General features: G+C 45.5%; 1 protein-coding gene across 4 annotated transcripts in view; it reads left to right on the forward strand.

The window, feature by feature from the left end:
- The window catches only part of LOC120867075 (signal transducer and activator of transcription 5B), a 65036-nt gene that overhangs the window by 35051 nt on the left and 10874 nt on the right, over positions 1–19111 (forward strand). For 3 of the 4 annotated variants that reach the window (XR_005721804.1, XM_040245263.1, XM_040245264.1), the window contains 11 exons: positions 3075–3212; positions 6456–6612; positions 7728–7817; positions 8918–9092; positions 12504–12634; positions 12864–13015; positions 13485–13640; positions 14056–14235; positions 14878–14965; positions 15046–15168; positions 15803–15895. Coding sequence is in view for 3 of the 4 variants with exons in the window: in XM_040245263.1 (XP_040101197.1) it covers positions 3085–3212; positions 6456–6612; positions 7728–7817; positions 8918–9092; positions 12504–12634; positions 12864–13015; positions 13485–13640; positions 14056–14235; positions 14878–14965; positions 15046–15168; positions 15803–15895 (1473 nt within the window). In the remaining variant the exon portion in view is untranslated. The remainder of the gene's footprint in view (positions 1–3074; positions 3213–6455; positions 6613–7727; positions 7818–8917; positions 9093–12503; positions 12635–12863; positions 13016–13484; positions 13641–14055; positions 14236–14877; positions 14966–15045; positions 15169–15802; positions 15896–19111) is intronic. The other variant, XM_040245265.1, reaches the window with a different exon arrangement.

A 19111-nucleotide genomic window follows, 5' to 3' on the forward strand; every position in this document is an offset into this window, starting at 1 on the left:
GCATTTTAGAAAGTAACTGTTGTGGCATGTTCATATTTAGAACCATAAAAAATATTCTGAAAACTTCTAAGAGCTCAGCATTGTGCTCTTTTATAAAAACCAAGAACTAGTACAAAGCTTAACAAAATAGTGTGATGTTTATATAATATTCCTACCTATGTGGCATATCAGCATAGTATTTCTTTCTTAAAACAGTAATAGACTCCTGGAATTATGCTCAGGCAGCAGAACCTGTGACGTATTTACCAAATATTTGGTGTGTATTTAGTTACTGAACAAATGCTTACTACTTTTTACTTCCATGGCATGCCACCATAGTAGGTACTCGCTCACTTACAGTTCTTATTTAGTGGGGGAAACAGACAAAAATTAATAAAATCTAAAAGAGAAAATTACAAACAGTGCCATATGTGATTAAGGGACAGATAGACTCAAGCGACTGAGCAGCAGCAGCAGACCGTTTTTAATATAGACTCATGCAAAGTGTAGAATCTGTTTCGTTTTCTTGACTTGGTATTTCATACTGATATCTCGTTCCATGATGACTTTGGAAAGAGCTGATAGATTTAACCAAATTCTGTATATACATTTATTTATGCAACAACAAAAAATTTTCTGAATGCTTATTTGCCAGGCACAATTCTAGGCCCAAGAGAAAGAGCATAAGACAAAACAAAGTCATTGTGTTCATGGTGCTTTCTCCCTAGTGGGAAGTCATTAAACAAATACGTAATAAATGTCAGTTCAGTTCAGTTCAGCCGCTCGGTTGTGTCCGACTCTTTGTGACCCCATGAATTGCAGCACGCCAGGCCTCCCTGTCCATCACCAACTCGCGGAGTTCACTCAAACTCATGTCCATCGAGTCAGTGATGCCATCCAGCCATCTCATCCTCTGTCGTCCCCTCTTCCTCCTGCCCCCAATCCCTCCCAGCATCAGAGTCTTTTCCAATGAGTCAACTCTTCGCATGAGGTGGCCAAAGTACTGGACTTTCAGCTTTAGCATCATTCCTTACAAAGAACACCCAGGACTGATCTCCTTTAGAATGGACTGGTTGGATCTCCTTGCAGTCCAAGGGACTCTCAAGAGTCTTCTCCAACATCACAGTTCAAAAGCATCAGGAAGTGATAAATGATACCAAGAAAAAGAAAGTGCACTGAGAGGATAGAGAGTTAGCAGACTGCTATTTTATTTGGGTAGACTGAGGAGTCTTTGTGAAGATAAACATTTTCCCACAGTTTTCCTTTGTCTCTAGGGTCAATTCAGTAAATGAACGCAGGATGCAAGATCATTTTTGTATCTATTGGCATTATCCACATATTCATTAAGAGAGCTTTGAGGAGGTCCTGCTTCTTTCCAGTTCCTTACCACTAAGAGAGATTAATAGTACTGAATTATTTTCTTTATTCCTCTATCATTCTTGCCTAAGCACCTTCAACCATGACATCCATCCCTTTACCTTTTGTCCAAAAAATATGCCTTGGTATCTGTTCCAGTTTTCCAAAATCTTGGGATATGATGAGTCATTTGATTAGAAATTAAATGTCTTCCAGATGTTTGATTTTACTGTGGGATTCCTTCTGGAGAGAACTGTTTTATCCAAGTCTTTCTCTTTGTAGTGAGAATTTGAAAAATTTCATCAAATTTCATGGCTGGAATTTGATGTCTTGGGTGATCTTACAGTGATCCCAGCCTTAATGCTCAAAAGCCCTAATTAAAGTTGTACACTGCACAAATGTTCTATAGCATAGCACAAATCTAAAATAGGTAACTGGCAGCCACCCCACACCTCATTGTTGGCTAACTAACTTGTCCCATAAATAGCTCTGTGTTATGTGATCAGATAACTACAACTAACAGAGAAGGGATTTTTGTTTCATAACACACTTGTGTGGTCTCTGATGTTCAACAAAACCAAAGTTCTAATTCACCAGACCCTGACTGTAGCACAAGTTAATAGGAGAATTGTACACATCAGTTGTCAGATAGTTCTGGAAGGGATTCAAGATATCCCTGCCTTGTATCAAACTCCACACTGTGGATCATAGTGTTAGAGCAAGATGCAGTTTTAGTCTCCTTTGTGTACGTGAAAGTACAACTTTTTTTGGCCATTCGGCATGTGGGATTTTAGTTCCCTGATCAGTGACCAAATTCAGAAGCTCCCTGCAGTGGAAGCGTGGAGTCTTAACCACTGGGCAAGCAGGGAGGCCCCTGTGCTCATGAAAGTAATGCTGCTGCCACAGTCTGGTTTCACCCCAAAGAGTTTCTGCCAAATGAATTAAAAATTCTTAGGTGAGTCTGAAAAGGTATTGTGGCAGTTTTATAAAACTGTTTTCCTGAAATCAAGTGTTTTAAAAATCTACCCACTGTTGGAATATAGCTGGAGTATATTGTTTTCAATGTCTGAAAGATTTTTAAATGCTTTAATTTTAACAGAACATTGCTTCATAAATTCCTTAGCAGTAACTCAGAAGGTGAACCTTGGGGTTATTTTCCAGATAAGTCTGTTCCTTTGATGTGCAAATAATTACTGTTTAGGTAAATAGTAATAATACATAAGGTTCAATCCATGCATAAGATATTACCACTTTTCTTTGACTGGGTCTTTTTCAAAATGGCAATGTGTTTTATTACACCTTTTAAAAAGTAAAAATATGAAATCTAAAGTAAGTGATTATTTAACAAAATCCCTGTACTACTTATTTATCATTACTGTTGAAATGCTGCTTACTGTTACTTCAAGTTTGGAACACATGTAAAAGAAAGAATATGTCTGTGATATCAAAACTATAGGCAGTTCTTTCCTTAATGCTGAATTTGTATTTTTCATTATAGGACTTCTGTACATTTTATAGTCAGAGCTTCATAGACCCAGTCGTACACCTTTCCATGGCCGCACTGAATGTCTACATTTTGAAAGCATTTTGAAGCTAAAATTCAGTTTAAGAATACCAATCTTCAGTCTATCAAAAAGGGCTTAAATGCATTTATTGCCAGCCTTTATAATCGAGTATTTGCTCTAGTGGATTTAAGGGGGGAGGGAAAAAACCAGTGCAAACCTCTGTTTGTTTAACAGATTGTAAACCATGGCTGTGTGGATACAAGCCCAGCAGCTCCAAGGAGATGCCCTTCATCAGATGCAAGCACTGTATGGCCAGCATTTCCCCATTGAGGTGCGCCATTACTTATCCCAGTGGATTGAAAGCCAAGCTTGGTAAGTGAACAGAGGTTTTTCTGTCATATTTTGTGAGGCACAAGCATATTGAAGTTTTATCAGAAAGATAACATAATGAAGACTCTAAAAGTTGTACATTTGTAAAGAAAACTATGTGACTCATGAAAAGGTATTCTATCTTAAATTTTAAGAAGATGGAATAACTACTGGGATTTTTTTTAATAGGGTTTGTTTCCTTTAATAATAAATTCTGGATAGAAGCATTATAATATTGCTGCTCATAAAAAACAGTTAACACATAGGTACCATCTATGGTACTATGTACTGTGGTACTAACACATCAGTACCATCTTTCTAGATTCCGTATATACACGTTAATATATGGTATCTGTCTTTCTCTTTCCAGCTTACTTTACTGTGTATAATAGGCCCTGGGTTCATCCACCTTATTAGGACTGACTCAAATGTGTTCCTTTTTATAGCTGAGTAATATTCCATTGTGTACATGTAACCATAACTTCTCTAGAGACAGAAAGGACAGACTTTTGGACACAGGGGAAGGAGAGGGTGGGATGATTTCAGAGAATAACATTGAAACATATACATTACCATATGTAAAACAGATAGCCAGTGGGAATTTGTTGTATGACTCAAGGGAACCCAAAGCCGGTGACATCCTAGAGGGGGTGGGATGGGGAGGGAGGTAGGAAGGAGGGAGGTTTAAGAGGGAGGGGACATGTGTATACTTATGGCTGATTCATATTGATGTATGACAGAAACCATCACAATATTGTAAAGTAATTATCCTCAAATTAAAAATAAAATTTTTTAAAAAGTCAACAGAACTGAGTACCTAGCAGTGTTGTAGTTAGTGGAGTTCATATGAAAACACTGAAGCCGTTGTCCACAGAGTTTAGTATTTAACAGGTCAGATAAGGTCTGCATATGCATAAAATTTAATAAAGTGTATTATTAGCAAGTTTAACAATGATGACTTTGGTGTCTTCAAATTTATATGTAATTTGTATATATATATAGACTAAAAGACAATACACCAAAATGTTAACAATAATTACTCTTAATGGCAGATTCAACAACCATGTTTATTTTTCTGATTTCTCAAATTACTGTTTATATATCCGGGGGGGAATCATTTTTAAATTATTTCAAAATTAGTACATTGCAGTAGACTGTCGGCAAAGCCTTATAATCAACAATGCTGTTGCACGCCAGGCCGCAGGCTGTCTGCTGCTCTGAGCAGGGCCTGGGCACATGCCAGTTACCAGTCTCGAGCTGATCTTCCATGTTCGCCAGGTACTTCAGGCCTCCATCATCGTGGCTAGGAGAACAGGAGAAACCAGCCTTAATGCTGCTATCTGAGGCGAGCTGTATACCCATCAGTAATGTTGCCTCAGAATCATTGCGATCTTGTGTCAGTAGCAGACTTCTGTTCCAAAAACCAAAGGAAGGCAATTTTCTAGGCAATTAAAAAAATCTCAGCCTCATGCAATTAAGTGAGAAAAAAAAAGGTACTGAATGTGAGCATGTCAACTGCACCTCATCTGGTGCTTTTCCATTTCATTTTCATTTTCTTTTAAAGATTTGGAGAGCTCAGGAAAACATTAGTAGGAAGTTTCTGTTGATCTAAAATTTCATTTAGTACATTTCCCATGTAGTCTTCTTACCAAACGAATGTTGAAAGACTTGTGTTTATGTCAAGGAAAACCTGAATTTTCTTCAGTTTGGGGTTTAAGAATATAAAGATTTTAAGTAAAACATCTTCAGTTCTTCATGTTTAAGCTAAGAAAGTTAATATATATAAGTGTGTGTGTGTGTGTCTGTATATATATATGTGTATACATTTATGGAAAAGAATTAAGTTTTAAAGTCCGAGAACTGGTAGTACTTGATTACCATGAGTTTTGCTCAGAGATTGGCTCTTCTCAAGAGTGGATTCACTACTCAGCAATCTGTAGTGACCTCAGTGGTAAAGAAATCCAGAAAAGAGGGGATATATATGTACATAGAGCTGATTCACTTTGCTCTATGATAGAAACAAACACACCATTCTAAAGCAACTATACTCCAAAATATTCTTTTGAAGAGTGGATTCCTCAGACGAGGAGCATTATTGCCATTCAGAACAGAGGTGCAGGGCTGCCTCCATTCCTTCAAGGCTTTTATTTAGACATATTTGGTACATAGCACACATATTTAAATTTTGGCTTTCTCTACTGCCTTCTCAAGAGGGCAGATTCGAGCGTATTAGTTGATGAAGTAATGTTACCAGTGCTTTGGTGTACCTGTCTGTGCCCCTGTTAGAAATTAGTTTCTACCTAACTTCAGGGCTGTGTAGAGATGACAGAGCTGCTTAGCTATCACCAGATCTCTTGTTTGGCTGCAGACCCACCAGCAGTAATGAATGTTATTTCAATCTGACAGCTGTTAGGTTTCTTCAGCAAGCAGAGTTAAGTAACTTAGTACTGCCCAATAGCAATTGTTGATTAAGTTGTTTAAAAAAAGAAAGAGAGTCAGAGATGGGGAGAGGGGGAAGAGTGGGGGAAGGAAGAGAGAGGAGGAAGAAGGGAGGGAGGGAGACCACCCAAGCCCTGCCACTGGTTAAGTGGCTCTGAATTACTGTGAAGCCTGTAAAGTGATTTTTCTAGTTCATTGGAGGAGTCAGCACTGCCTACATGTCCCAAATCTGCAGCTAGTGATACAAATGCCTGCCTTGTGTGAATACTTGTAGGCTTCATCTGTCTTAATATCATATTTCCAGGGCTGCTTAGAAGTAACTCCGTTAACTCACCTGTCTTTACTTAAGAAATACTCCCTGTGAAATTAGCAACACATACAAGTTGAGGCTGGCAAAAACACACAGAGCATTCTTGACCCTGTGCCCCCTTCCACCCTTGAAGGGGTGACTATAAATAGGAAATTATCAGAGTCCTTATTTCCTTCAGAGCACACAAAGCACTTTCCTTTTCCCTTCATTCCTAGAAGCAAATAGCATAAGCAGCAGAGCGAGTCAGTAGGAGAATGGGCAGTCCACTGCAAAGAAAAAAGAGAAAATATACTATACCTTCCACTAAGGTAACTAGTGGATTGGAAATAGATTTATGTAGATATCTAGTCAGTTTGAATTGGACAGTTGCCTAAAATTTGCAGTGAGCATTATAAAGAAATCATTTGAGCCCCAGAAAAGGTATGGTGCATTGAGGCTGCATTTATACAGGCTGTGTGCATGTATGTATACATATGTATGTAATTTCTTTCCCCTAGGGACTCAATAGATCTTGATAATCCACAGGAGAACATTAAGGCCACCCAGCTCCTGGAGGGCCTGGTGCAGGAGTTGCAGAAGAAGGCAGAGCACCAAGTGGGGGAAGACGGGTTCCTACTGAAGATCAAGCTGGGGCACTACGCCACGCAGCTCCAGGTGGGCATGAGTTCGGGGCCACGCTCCATGTGAGCCCCAGGCCACACTGCGTTCTCTTCCCTGCAGGGCTCTTCCTTCATTCAGAGGTTTTCTCTCTCTCCTTTCACATGTTGCCAAGCCACATGTGACACGTGTAAAGTTCTTATTGTTTGGTTTTGTGATTGTAGCTGCCATTTTTAAACCTTTTATTTGAAAACCATTTCAAATTTATAGACAATTACAAGATTGATACTAATAAGAACATATGCTCAGACTCACCATTGTTAACATTTGCTTTACAACATTCTCCCTCTGCACACATGCATGTACACACACACGCGCAGGTGCACACATGCATAGACGTGCACACAGTTTTTCATCACTCGAAAGTTGTATGCATCATGCCCCTTTGTCCCTAAAGTACTCCAGTGTCCATTTTCTAAGCATATGAACCTTCTCTTATGTAGTTACAGTACAGTTACCAGCTGACTTACTAACATCCTTTGGGACATTTTTCTCCCTCTCTAGTCCAGGATCACGTTCAAGATCGCTTATTGCATATAGTTATCATGTCTCTTTAAGGAACCATTTGTCAGTCTCCCTTTGTCTTTCATTGCATTGACATTTTAAAAATAATTCAGCTCCTCTGTTTTTTAAAGGTAAAATGTACCTTTTTGGGGGTTTGTATGACATTTCCTCATGATTAGATTCAGGGTACACACCCCTGATCAGAATTGGAAATAAGTGATGTTGTGTCCTCCTCAGAGTATCACATCCAGAGGTGTACCGAGTCCGCCTTGTCCTCCTTGGTGGCAGTAATTTTGGTTGCTCAGTCAAGGTGGTGTCCAGTTTCTCCTCTGATACGGCCTTTTAAAAATGTATTCTGTTTCCATGCATGGTTCCCTTACTTTAAGCAATTTAAGATGCAAGAAATAAAATAATTTTACCTTCCTCTTGTAATTGAATTTCCCACAACATGCTTTTCTTGTCCCCATTCACACTGGAAGAGCAGCAATCCTCATGGTTGTGTTGCCAAGCGTCTCCTCCATCCTGAGGTCTGGCCCTCTGCTCTGCGGTGAGGTTCTGCCCATAGCGTGAAGCAGAACAAAGTGACTTTTGCTCTTGGATTCTTTCAGAACACGTACGACCGCTGCCCCATGGAGCTGGTGCGCTGCATCCGCCACATTCTGTACAATGAGCAGAGGCTGGTCCGAGAAGCCACCAATGTGAGTGCCCCGCGGGCTTGGGAGTCCTCTCCTGCCCAGCTCGTTCTGGCCCCGCTTTGTCAGGGTCTCTCAGGGTGCATCTGTTGGTGTCTATAAACAGAGCCTTGTCCTAAGAGCGCAAAGGAAATAGAAAACTGATCTCTGATCTTGACTGGCTTGTAACCTTGATGAGATCGCAACCACAGAACAATGTGAACAAGTGCAAAACAATTTAACCCCAATTGAATAGTGTTTGAGGAGAGGCAGGGATATGCAGGGATCCCTGGTGGTTCAGTTGGTAAAGAATCTGCCCACAGTGCGAGAAACCTGGGTTGGATCCCTGGGTCGGGAAGATCCCCTGGAGAAGAGAATGGCTACCCACTCCAGAGTTCTTGTCTGGAGAATTCTGTGGACCAAGGAGCCTGGCGGGCTACAGTCCATGTGGTCACAAAGAGCTGGACATAGCTGAGCGACTCACACACACACGCTTATATTCAGGTGAGATTGCTTAAGAACAGCCCCTTCTCAGCCCCCCTCAACCCGGTGTTGAAGGAGTAGACCCACCCAGGCCAGGCTGATGACTCGATCCACACAGCGCTTGTTGATGCCTCGCCCATCACCTCACTTGGGGTCTCCAGGACACCGCCCCTGAACAATTCACGCTCTTTGCCCAGTCACGAGGTCTTGAGGGAGGACACAGATGACATGTGTTCACACAGCCGTGTCCCCCACTGTGCTGCCAGCACCTGGCACGGTTGGCGTCCAGTGAATGACTCTGAAATGAGGGGTCATCATTATTAGCAGGAAAACCCCTGAGACACGTTGAGTTCTGGTCTCCAAAGAGAACTCAGATGTCTCCTGTGTGTAGGGCAGAGCCTTTCTGCAGCGCTTTATGAAGGTGCCACAGTCTGCCAGCCCTCCTGTTGCTCCTCTTCTTCCCACTCTGCCCCAACTCTCACAAATATCATTTGCAGTTCTCTGACTCAAAATTTAGCCTTTGGCATCTCGGCCCAGTTATAGTGCAAGCATTGCCCTTTCTCTGGGACTAAGGCCTGAGGCTTCCTCCCATCCTCTCTGCCCGGCTCACTGCCACCCTCTCTGTCTCTCTGCTCTGTCTCCAGGGTACTTCTCCAGCTGGAAGTCTCGCCGATGCCATGTCCCAGAAACACCTTCAGATCAACCAGACATTTGAGGAGCTGCGATTGGTCACGCAGGACACAGAGAATGAGCTGAAAAAGCTGCAGCAGACTCAAGAGTACTTTATCATCCAGTATCAGGAGAGCCTGAGGATCCAGGGTGAGCCTGGTGTGGGAGGGTGGTGCGTGTCTGGAGGACCAGAGTGAGGACTGGCAAGAAGCTGGTTGGCTTAGAAGAGAACCAGTTCTCCATTTAGAGGCGTTTTCCTCTCTCTGAGGTAGCAGAGAATCCTTTGCGTTGAAGGCAGCGCCGGAGGTTGAGGCTTTGGAAGGGACAAATCCAGGCACTGGTCCTGGGAGAGAAGGTGGGATCTCACTCTGGCCCCCCCACACCCAAGGAGCTGCTGGTCTGTGAGGAAAGGCATTTCCTCTTGTGGGAGGGGCACACAAACTAAGGAAGCAGTATCAGATGCACTTTGTACGCGGCAGGCATTTTCAAAGTGGTGCTTTATTGAAATGGTAAATTTTCTGAACAGGGAGAGTATTAGGGACAGAGAGCTGTGTTCTGCAGCCTTTTAGTATTGTTTTGTTCAGTTATTCAGACAGGCTGTCCTGGGGCAGAGCAACTACTGCATCTCAGTTAGCCCTGTAGACAGAGGAGCCCCTACCTCGGGTAAATCCTGCTGGTGCCTTGGTCAGAATCAGTCTGGGAGGTGTGGAGCCCCACCAGCACCCCCTATTGACCCTTCAGAGTTTGGCAGTGTGACTTTAATTGAGGGGTGCTTGGGGGATGCCAAGGGTTTGGTTCCAGACCACTACAATAAAGTAAATATTGCAGTAAAGCAATTCACATGAGTGTTTTGGTTTCCCAGCATATATATGTTTATACTACCCTGTAGTCCAGTAAGTGTGCAAAAAAATGTACATACCTTAATTTTAAAAATGCTAATGAGCCTAACCTTCAGTGAATTGTAGTAGTAACATCAAAGATCACTGGTCACAGATCACCATAGCAAATATAGTAATAATGAAAAACTCTGAAATAGTGCAAGGATTACCAAAATGTGACACAGAGACAAGAAATGAGCCAATGCTGTTGGAAAAAAACAGCATCAATTGGGTTGCTTGCTTGCCACAAGGTTGCTGCAAGCATTCAATTTATATTTAAAAAAGAACACAGTATCTGTGAAGTACAATATATTGCACCAGGACAAAATGAAGTGGCCCTGTAGTTTGCTCTCCCTGGTTACGTGCCCTGCTCAAAACCTCAGAGACGCTTCAGCTCAGCCAGCCAGCCATGAAACATGTGCCTGCACATGCCACGCCCTTCTCTACTGCCATGCCTGTGGGCTCCGTCTTAGAACTGTATTAACACCACTTATTCTTTCTGTCTTCTGCGGAAGAATATAAATTTGTTGAGAGGGAACAGTCTTTTATCTCTGTACCCTAAGATTTGTTGTTGTTGGTGGTGGTGGTGTCATAGTCACCAAGTCTCGTCCAGCTCTTTGGGACTTTGTGGACTGCAGCACGCCAAGCTTCCCTGTCCATCACCAACTCTCGGAGCTTGCTCAAACTCATGTCCATCGAGTTGGTGATGCCATCCAACCATCTCATCCTCTGTCGTCCCCTTCTCCTCCTGCCCTCAATCTTTCCCACCATCAGAGTCTTTTCCAATGAGTTGGCTTTTCGCAACAGGTGGCCAGAGTGTTGGACCTTCAGCTTCAGCATCAGTCCTTGCAATGAATATTCAGGGTTGATTTCCTTTAGGATTGACTGGTTGGATCTCCTTATAATTCAAGGGACTCTGAGGCCGGCACAGCCCAAGTTAGAGCTGGTGTTGAGTGAATGATAGAGGATGACCCTGGCATGTCTTCCTCCCATCTGCATCCATAGCAGACTGACCCCCTCCTAAATTAGGAAATTTCAGGCTCTTATTTCTACCCAAGGCCATTGACTGGCTGACAGAATGGATGATCCTGTTCTTGGGCTTTCTGTTTCCTACTTGTGAGGTGGGGTTTGTCCCCATCCTGCAATGTCAGTTCAGTCTCATTTATCAAGTGCGCACATCAGAAACACAGATGACTGATCTGTTTGTGTGAGGGCAGTCTCAGCTCCCTCCAGTGGAGCAGACAATTGCCTCACGTCTCCTGGCGTCCTTCCCAGAAGCTTCTGCAATTTGCCAGGAGAGACTTAAGTGGGTCACTTTGCATAAGGAAGCCAGGTCCCAGTGTTGGGATTATCACTGTCTCCCTGTGGGTGGCAGGATTCCGAGTGGCTGTCCAGATTGTTCTGCTCTGTTCCTTGCCTGCTCAGTCCCCTGCAGTCAGAATGGAGCCATATTTCTAAGTTCTCTTGAATAGAGTTGCTTTATTCTGTCCCAGCCTTGTGTGTCCATAGGACAGGGTCTCGGCCGTGTGACATGGCCCTCAGAGGCCTGCCAGGAGCTTGACCAAGACTTGTGACTGACGCTCATGTCTTCTGGACTCAGCCCCAGTGAGGCCCCTGAGATGTTCAGAAAGGCCATTGGCGAGGGTCGGATGCCAGCACTGGGGACAGTGGTTACCTGTGGAGGGAGGGATGGGGTTACCAGCAGGGGAGGGGTACAGGTGCTTCACCACGGAAGTGCTTGATTTCTTAAGCGGTTTCTTGATACACAGGTGTTCCTTGTATCATCCTCTCTACTTCCTGTGTCTTAAGTATTTCATCACAGGTTGTTTGCAGAGGGAGTCAGTGAGGCCTGGTTACATATTCTGCCATTGATGAGCTGCCTGAGAGCTGGTGTGGAGAGAAACTGCCTCACTCTCCTGAGAGAATCTCACTGCTTTCGTGGCCCCAGTGGCCCCAACTCTCTCTGTGTCTCTCTTCTGGTTGGTCAGCTGAGCTCACAGGGACCAACCTGGATAAGCATGTTAGGGACCTTCACCGCCTGAAGAAACCCCCTTCCCTGAGGAGAGGCTGCTGAGCCTGGGAGACAGGACAGAGCCCGCGGAGCAGAGCCTTCTGACGAGGCTGTGCCCGTGAGGCTGGGGCTGAGAGCTGCTCCGTCTGCCTTTCATCCCCTCATGTGACCCATTAGCCATGACTGACTTCCCTCTGGGGCCAATGGTGCCAGGCAGCTTCCTGAGCATTTTCTGTCTCATCACTTATTTAACCTCCCAGCAGCCGCTGAGGCAGATGCCTCATGATGCCCCCCTTTTACAGATGGAGAAACTGAGGCATAGGAGAGCAGGGTGACTTGACTGGGTTCACCCACCTGGTGAATGGCGGGGTTCACTTCAGACCAGACATGGTGGCTCCAAGCCAGACCCTGCATGGAGTGAGGAGAGCTGATGGGGGTCGGCCAGGGCAGGCTCCTCCTCAGCTGTCCCCAGGCTTCCATCTCCCCACTCCGCGAGGGGAGCTCAGAGTCAGGGCACAGGGGCCAGAGCCTTCTCATCTCTGGGCCCCGTTGCTGTGGAACCTGACTGGCTGCTGGTCAGACATGTCCCCTCGAGGGTCTTGCCTCCAGAACAGATGGGCTCCTGGCTGGACCGGGGAGGTCATGGTCATGGTGTCCTGTCCCCTCCTCCAGCTCAGTTTGCCCAGCTGGCCCAGCTGAACCCCCAGGAGCGACTGAGCCGGGAGACGGCCCTCCAGCAGAAGCAGGTGTCCCTGGAGGCCTGGCTGCAGCGCGAGGCCCAGACGCTGCAGCAGTACCGCGTGGTGAGTGGGCTCAGCGTCCCTCCCCTCTGCGGGGGCGGTGACGGCCCGAGCTGTCCTGGGGACCCTGAGGGAGGCAGAGAGCCAGGAGGAGAGCAGGACCCAGTGGGGCAGGAGGCCAGGGCCTTCTTCCTCGTGGGACCTGAGGGGCAGAGTCGGTCTGGGAGGAGGAGGCCCTGCAGGGCTGTTCTGGGAGCCCAGAAGGCCCGCTGAGCCACCGCCCGACCCTCAGGAGCTGGCTGAGAAGCACCAGAAGACCCTGCAGCTGCTGCGGAAGCAGCAGACCATCATCCTGGATGACGAGCTGATCCAATGGAAGCGGCGGCAGCAGCTGGCGGGGAACGGAGGGCCCCCCGAGGGCAGCCTGGATGTGCTACAGTCCTGGTACCAGGGGTGGGGGACAGGGAGGGGCAGGCAGCAGGGGCTCAGGGTGGTGCTGCCAGCTGCTGTTGGCGCCCATGTCTACATGAGCAGCTGGCTCCCTCTGTCTGGGCACGGGTCTTATCCCACGAGTGGTCTGGTTTGATGCGGATGCTGGTGTCCTTTCCTGTACCCCCTCCCCTAGGAGGGGCATCACTGGCTTGGATGCTGGGATGGGGCCAGGTGGCAAAGTGACACTCAGGCTGGTTGGACCCCAGTCAGCGTTGCTCCTCCTGGGTGTTTCTCTGGGTTTCTGGAAGGCAGGGCATCTCTGCTGTGCCCAGGGAACAGGCGAGGTGGCTCGGGCGCCAGGCCTTCCTGGGGGTGGAGCTGGGTGTGGGCCTGGTCCCCGCCTGGGCACCTGCCAGCTTCTGGCCTGGAGGACGGGGGTGAAGCCAGTGTCCTTCCCTTGGGCCCTGGGGCTCGCGTTCAGGTGTGAGAAGTTGGCGGAGATCATCTGGCAGAACCGGCAGCAGATCCGCAGAGCCGAGCACCTCTGCCAGCAGCTGCCCATCCCTGGCCCCGTGGAGGAGATGCTGGTTGAGGTCAACGCCACCATCACCGACATCATCTCAGCCCTGGTGACCAGGTGACTCCTGGCCACGCCCCGCTCCCATCTGGTTGCTCTGGGTGGCGGGGGGTGGGGGTGGGCAGCAGGGTCTTTGTAGATGGGGAGCTCTGGCTTAAATCCTTCAGTTTCTGCCTCACACCCTCATCCCATCCCTCTCCATCCCTTGTTGCTATGGCCTCTTGCTGTCGACCTCGCCCAGTATTTCTCGTGGACACTACACAGGTGTTTGTCTCCTGCAGCTCATTTCAGCTGCTGAGTTCCTTTCACTGCCTCCCTCCCTTCCTGCCAGCTCCCCTGACTCACTGTGGCCCCCAGAGAGGGTGGACTGTGCCCCAAGCCCTCCCTTCACCTGCTCAGCCTGGTGCACAGCAGCCTCCCCACGTGGAAGGTGGGGCCCGAGTCCTGTCCCCTGAAGTCTCTCCTGTCCCCGCAGCACATTCATCATCGAGAAGCAGCCCCCTCAGGTCCTGAAGACCCAGACCAAGTTCGCGGCCACCGTGCGCCTGCTGGTGGGCGGGAAGCTGAACGTGCACATGAACCCGCCGCAGGTGAAGGCCACCATCATCAGCGAGCAACAGGCCAAGTCACTGCTCAAGAACGAGAACACCCGCAAGTACGTTGCCCTGGAAACAGAAGGAAAGGGATCCCACCTCCTGGCAAGTCTAGGCCTGGCCCTTCCTGTGTAGGAACGCCACTAACTCTCTGGCCTCTCCTAGCTCTCAGAGACGGAGAAGGCAATGGCACCCCACTCCAGTACTCTTGCCTGGAGAATCCTATGAACGAAGGAGCCTGGTAGACTGCAGTCCATGGGGTCATTAAGAGTTGGATACGACTGAGCGCCTTCCCTTTCACTTATCACTTTCATGCATTGGAGAAGGAGATGGCAACCCACTCCAGTGTTCTTGCCTGGAGAATCCCAGGGATGGGGGAGCCTGGTGGGCTGCTGTCTATGGGGTTGCACAGAGTCGGACATGACTGAAGTGACTTAGCAGCAGCAGCAGCTCTCAGAGAAGGAATAAGGCTGTTCTTGTGTAAAGAAACTCTGATGTAGTAGGCATATGTCTAAGGAAACTTCTTATGTGTTTTATGTATGTTTACTTCTTATATCATTTATGCAACGGAGCCCCCATTTCCTCTTAAATGACTCAAATGTTTGACAGTCTCCTTTATTTGCTCCCACCCCCAATATATTTGCTGCCTCATGTGTGCCGAGACTCTGTATGGGTGTAGAGTTGAGTCTGCCTCTCGCTTGCAGTGATTACAGCGGGGAGATCCTGAACAACTGCTGTGTGATGGAGTATCACCAGGCCACAGGCACCCTCAGCGCCCACTTCAGGAACATGGTGAGGATGGGAGAAGAGGAAGAATAGGCTTTCCCTCTAGTGGCTTGAGGGCTTTATCCTCTCATCTTTCTCCTTGGCAGTCCCTGAAACGAATTAAGAGATCTGACCGACGTGGAGCGGAGTCGGTGACAGAAGAAAAATTTACCATCCTGTTTGAATCACAGTTCAGTGTTGGTGGAAACGAGCTGGTATTTCAAGTCAAGGTGTGTGTGTGTGTGTACCTTACATCCCAGAAGAATTGTTTTGATCTCGGAATATCTTTTAATTTTTGTTTTGGAAGTTTACTCCCATTGTGTTGGTGTCCGGTGTGCCTGCTTGTGCTTACTGATGGAGAGAAAGTGAGGAGACCTCATCCTTAGGACTCTGTCTCCTAGATTCTCTTAAGACTTGAACAAATGATAATGAAATGGAATAGCTAGGATTATGGGTAGAAGTGAACCCAGGGAAACACCACTCAGGATGGGTTTGAGCACACTTATTGTCAAATTTTAGACATTCGTTTCTTGCTATTTTTTTCCCGGAGATGTCTCCATCTTCTTTCTCTTTTCTATCTGTTCTCTAACTTCGAGAAACTTACTCCATACTTCAGAAATATCTAAAAAATATCTAACTCTCAAAATGTCATGCAGAAATATCTCTGCTAAAATACCTTAAATTTCTAAGACTGTGCAAATGTGACGTCTTGTTGTTCCTGGAGCCGTTCCTATTCTGTGTTTGAGGGTGACATTTACTGAAACTTGGAGAGAGGATGCATGTGTCGTGATGGGAACAAAAGGAGAGAAGGGCAGACAGAGCATGTGGCTGTGGACTCTCAGCCCTCCCCCGTGTCTCTTTCAGACCCTGTCTCTCCCAGTGGTGGTGATTGTTCACGGCAGCCAGGATAACAATGCAACGGCCACCGTTCTTTGGGACAACGCTTTTGCAGAGCCTGTGAGTGCATTCCTTGGGCCTGAAGGTCTCAAGACCTTGACACTGGTGTCCTGAGTCCCTTTCAGTCTCTTTATCCCCACCAAAAGGCTTAGAAAAAAATGCTGTGTTCCTTAGGAGGCAGAATGGAGAGCATGTAGAAAGTAGAATGAGCAGGCGCTGGAAGAATGGCCAGGGTTTCAACTCAGGCCCCACCATTTCCTCACTCTGACCACAGGAAATTCACTTGACCTCTCTCTCCGAGTCTAAGCTTCCCATGAGTGTCTGCAACACAAAGAGAGTAATGCTCTGGAGTGGTGTTTGGAAGATTCATCCACAAAGTGCTTGTCACATAATCAGTACCCTGTAAAGATTATTTTGAATCCTGGGTTAAACCATGCATGGAGTTTGGGAGTCCCCAACTTCTTCTGGTGATTGTGCACTTTATCAGGAAGTCACTTTCTGTTAGAAATTGCTTCCTGTCATCGTCCCTCCAGTGACTGAGGCTGACATTTCATGTCTTTTCCAAATTTTGGCTCTATGACTCATACCGAGTCTCAGGAAGAATGAGATGCTGTGTGTAAAGGAGTGAGTGTGATCGCGGATGTATCGCCTCAGTACTGTCTGGGTACCACTCGTGTGTGGCTGGCTTGATCATTTTCAAAACATGTCAGTAGACAGAGTTCTGTGTGGTGCATAATTCCAGTAGAAATTGGTCCAAAGAACCTGAGGAAAGGTTATACTTGTTATTTGGGACAGAAAAGTATGTCCTCCTCTAGTGGCTCTTAACGTGAAGAGTCTGACTTGGCATTTTCAACAGGGCTCTTTAGAGAACAATATTTTTGCTGCAGGGATGAGATTTTCAGCAGAAATTCTGCCATGCTTGTGCTATGAACCCTGCGTTTGAGGTGCTTTTAAAAAATATATACCTAAGGAGCTTGAAGAGAGGATTTGATTTGAACAAATCCATTTGATCAATTTGATAAAGTCTTCTCTTGGATTTGATTGATCCAAGAGAGGATTTGAGAGGAGCAATCAATTAAAACAAGAAGATAACTGTTCACCAACTGACTAGACTTTTTAATAAATAAATATATGAATAGAAATGTATATATATATGAGAGAATTTGATTAACTGAGAATCAAAAGACAAGGAAAAATTGAAAAATTTAAAAAATATCTTGGGGACTTCCCTGGTGGTCCAGCAGCTGAGACTCTGTGCTCCCACTGCAGGGGGCCTGGGTTTGATCCCTGGTCAGAGAACTAGATCCCACATGCTGCAACTAAGACCCGACACAAACAAATAAAAATTTAAAAAAAAATCTGCCTCCATTTGTCCTGATGATCCTCCTGGATAGGATTGCCACGTCTGTTCTCTTCTCCCTCCCTGCCTGTCCCCAAATCTCACTCCTTGTGTAACTCTGGCATCTCCTGCCATATGTCATTCCTGAAGCATCTTATCTAAATAAATAAGCATTTTTAACATTTTCAGTTATGTTAATAACTAGTATACATCTTACTGTATTTGTTTTTAATTTATTGAAGTATAGTTGATTTACAGTTGTTGTGTTAGTTTCTGATGTATAGCAAAGTGTTCAGTCAGTTCAGTCGCTCAGTCGTATCCGACTGTTTGTAACCCCATGAACTGCAGCATGCCAGGCTTCCGTGTCCATCACCAACTCCTGGAAATTGCTCAAACTCATGTCTGTCGAGTCGGTGATGCCATCCAACTATTTCATCCTCTGTCTTCCCCTTCTCCTGCCTTCAATCTTTCCCAGCATCAGGGTCTTTTCCAGTGAGTCAGTTCTTTGCATCAGGTGGCCAAAGTATTGGAATTTCAGCTTCCAATGAATATTCAGGGCTGATTTCCTTTAGGATTGACTGGTTGGATCTCCTTGCAGTCAAAGGGACTCTCAAGAGTCTTCTCCATCACCACAATTCAAAAGCATCAGTTTTTCGGTCCTTAGCTTTCTTTATGGTCCAACTCTCACATCCATATATGACTACTGGAAAAACCATAGCTTTGACTGGACAGACCTTTGTTGGCAAAGTAATGTCTCTACTTTTTAATATGCTGTCTAGGTTTGTCATAGCTTTTCTTCCAAGGAGCAAGCATCTTTTAATTTCATGGCTGCAGTCACCATCTACAGTGATTTTGGGGCCCAAGAAAATAAAATCTGTCACTGTTTCCATTATTTCCCCATCTATTTGCTGTGAAGTGATGGGACTGGATGCCATGTTCTTAAGTTTTTTGAATGTTGAATTTTAAGCCAACTTTTTCACTCTCCTCTTTTACTTTCATCAAGAGGCTCTTTTGTTCCTCTTCACTTTCTGCCACAAGGATGGTATTATCTGAGTATCTGAGGTTATTGATATTTCTCCCGGCAATCTTGATTCCAGCTTGTGCTTCATCCAGCCTGGCATTTCACATGATGTACTCTGCATATAATAAGTTAAATAAGCATGGTGACAATATACAGCCTTGGCGTACTCCTTTCCCAGTTTGGAACCAGTCTGTTGTTTCATGTCCGGTTCTAACTGTTGCTTCTTGACCTGCATACAGATTTCTCAGGAGGCAGTTAAGGTGGTCTGGTATTCCCACTCTTGAAGCAAAGTGTTTATATATATATATATATACACATATACACACACATACATATTCTTTTCTGTGATGGTTTATTGCAGGATGTTGAATATAGTTCCCTGTGCTATACAGTAGGACCTTGTTGTTTATCTGTTTTATATGTAGTAGCTTGTATCTGCTAATCCCAAACTCCTAATTTATCCCTCTCCAGCTCCCTCTGCCCTTTCTGAAGTTTGTTTTCTTTGTGAGTCTGTTTGTGTTTCGTAAACAAGTTTGTGTCATATTTTAGATCCCACATATAAGTAATATCATATGGTATTTGTCATTCTCTCTCTGACTTCACTTAGTATGCTGAGCTCTAGGTCCATTCATACTGCTACAGATGGCATCATTGTTAATGGCTGAGTAGTATTCCAGTGTATGTGTCCACCACATCGTTATCTCTTCACCTTTCAGTGGACATTTAGGTTGTGTCCACGTCTTGGCTATTGCAAATAGTGCTTCTCTGAACATAGGGGCGCATGTATCTTTTTGAATCAGAGTTTTCTGTCGATACATACCCAGGAGTGGGATTGCTGGATCTTATGGCAACTCGTTTTAGTTTTTCTTAAGGAACCTCCATACTGTTTTCCATAGTGCCTGCACCAATTTATATT

Source organism: Oryx dammah, unplaced genomic scaffold (genome assembly GCF_014754425.2).
Source record: "Oryx dammah isolate SB20612 unplaced genomic scaffold, SCBI_Odam_1.1 HiC_scaffold_8, whole genome shotgun sequence".
Classification (NCBI taxonomy): Eukaryota; Metazoa; Chordata; class Mammalia; order Artiodactyla; family Bovidae; genus Oryx; species Oryx dammah.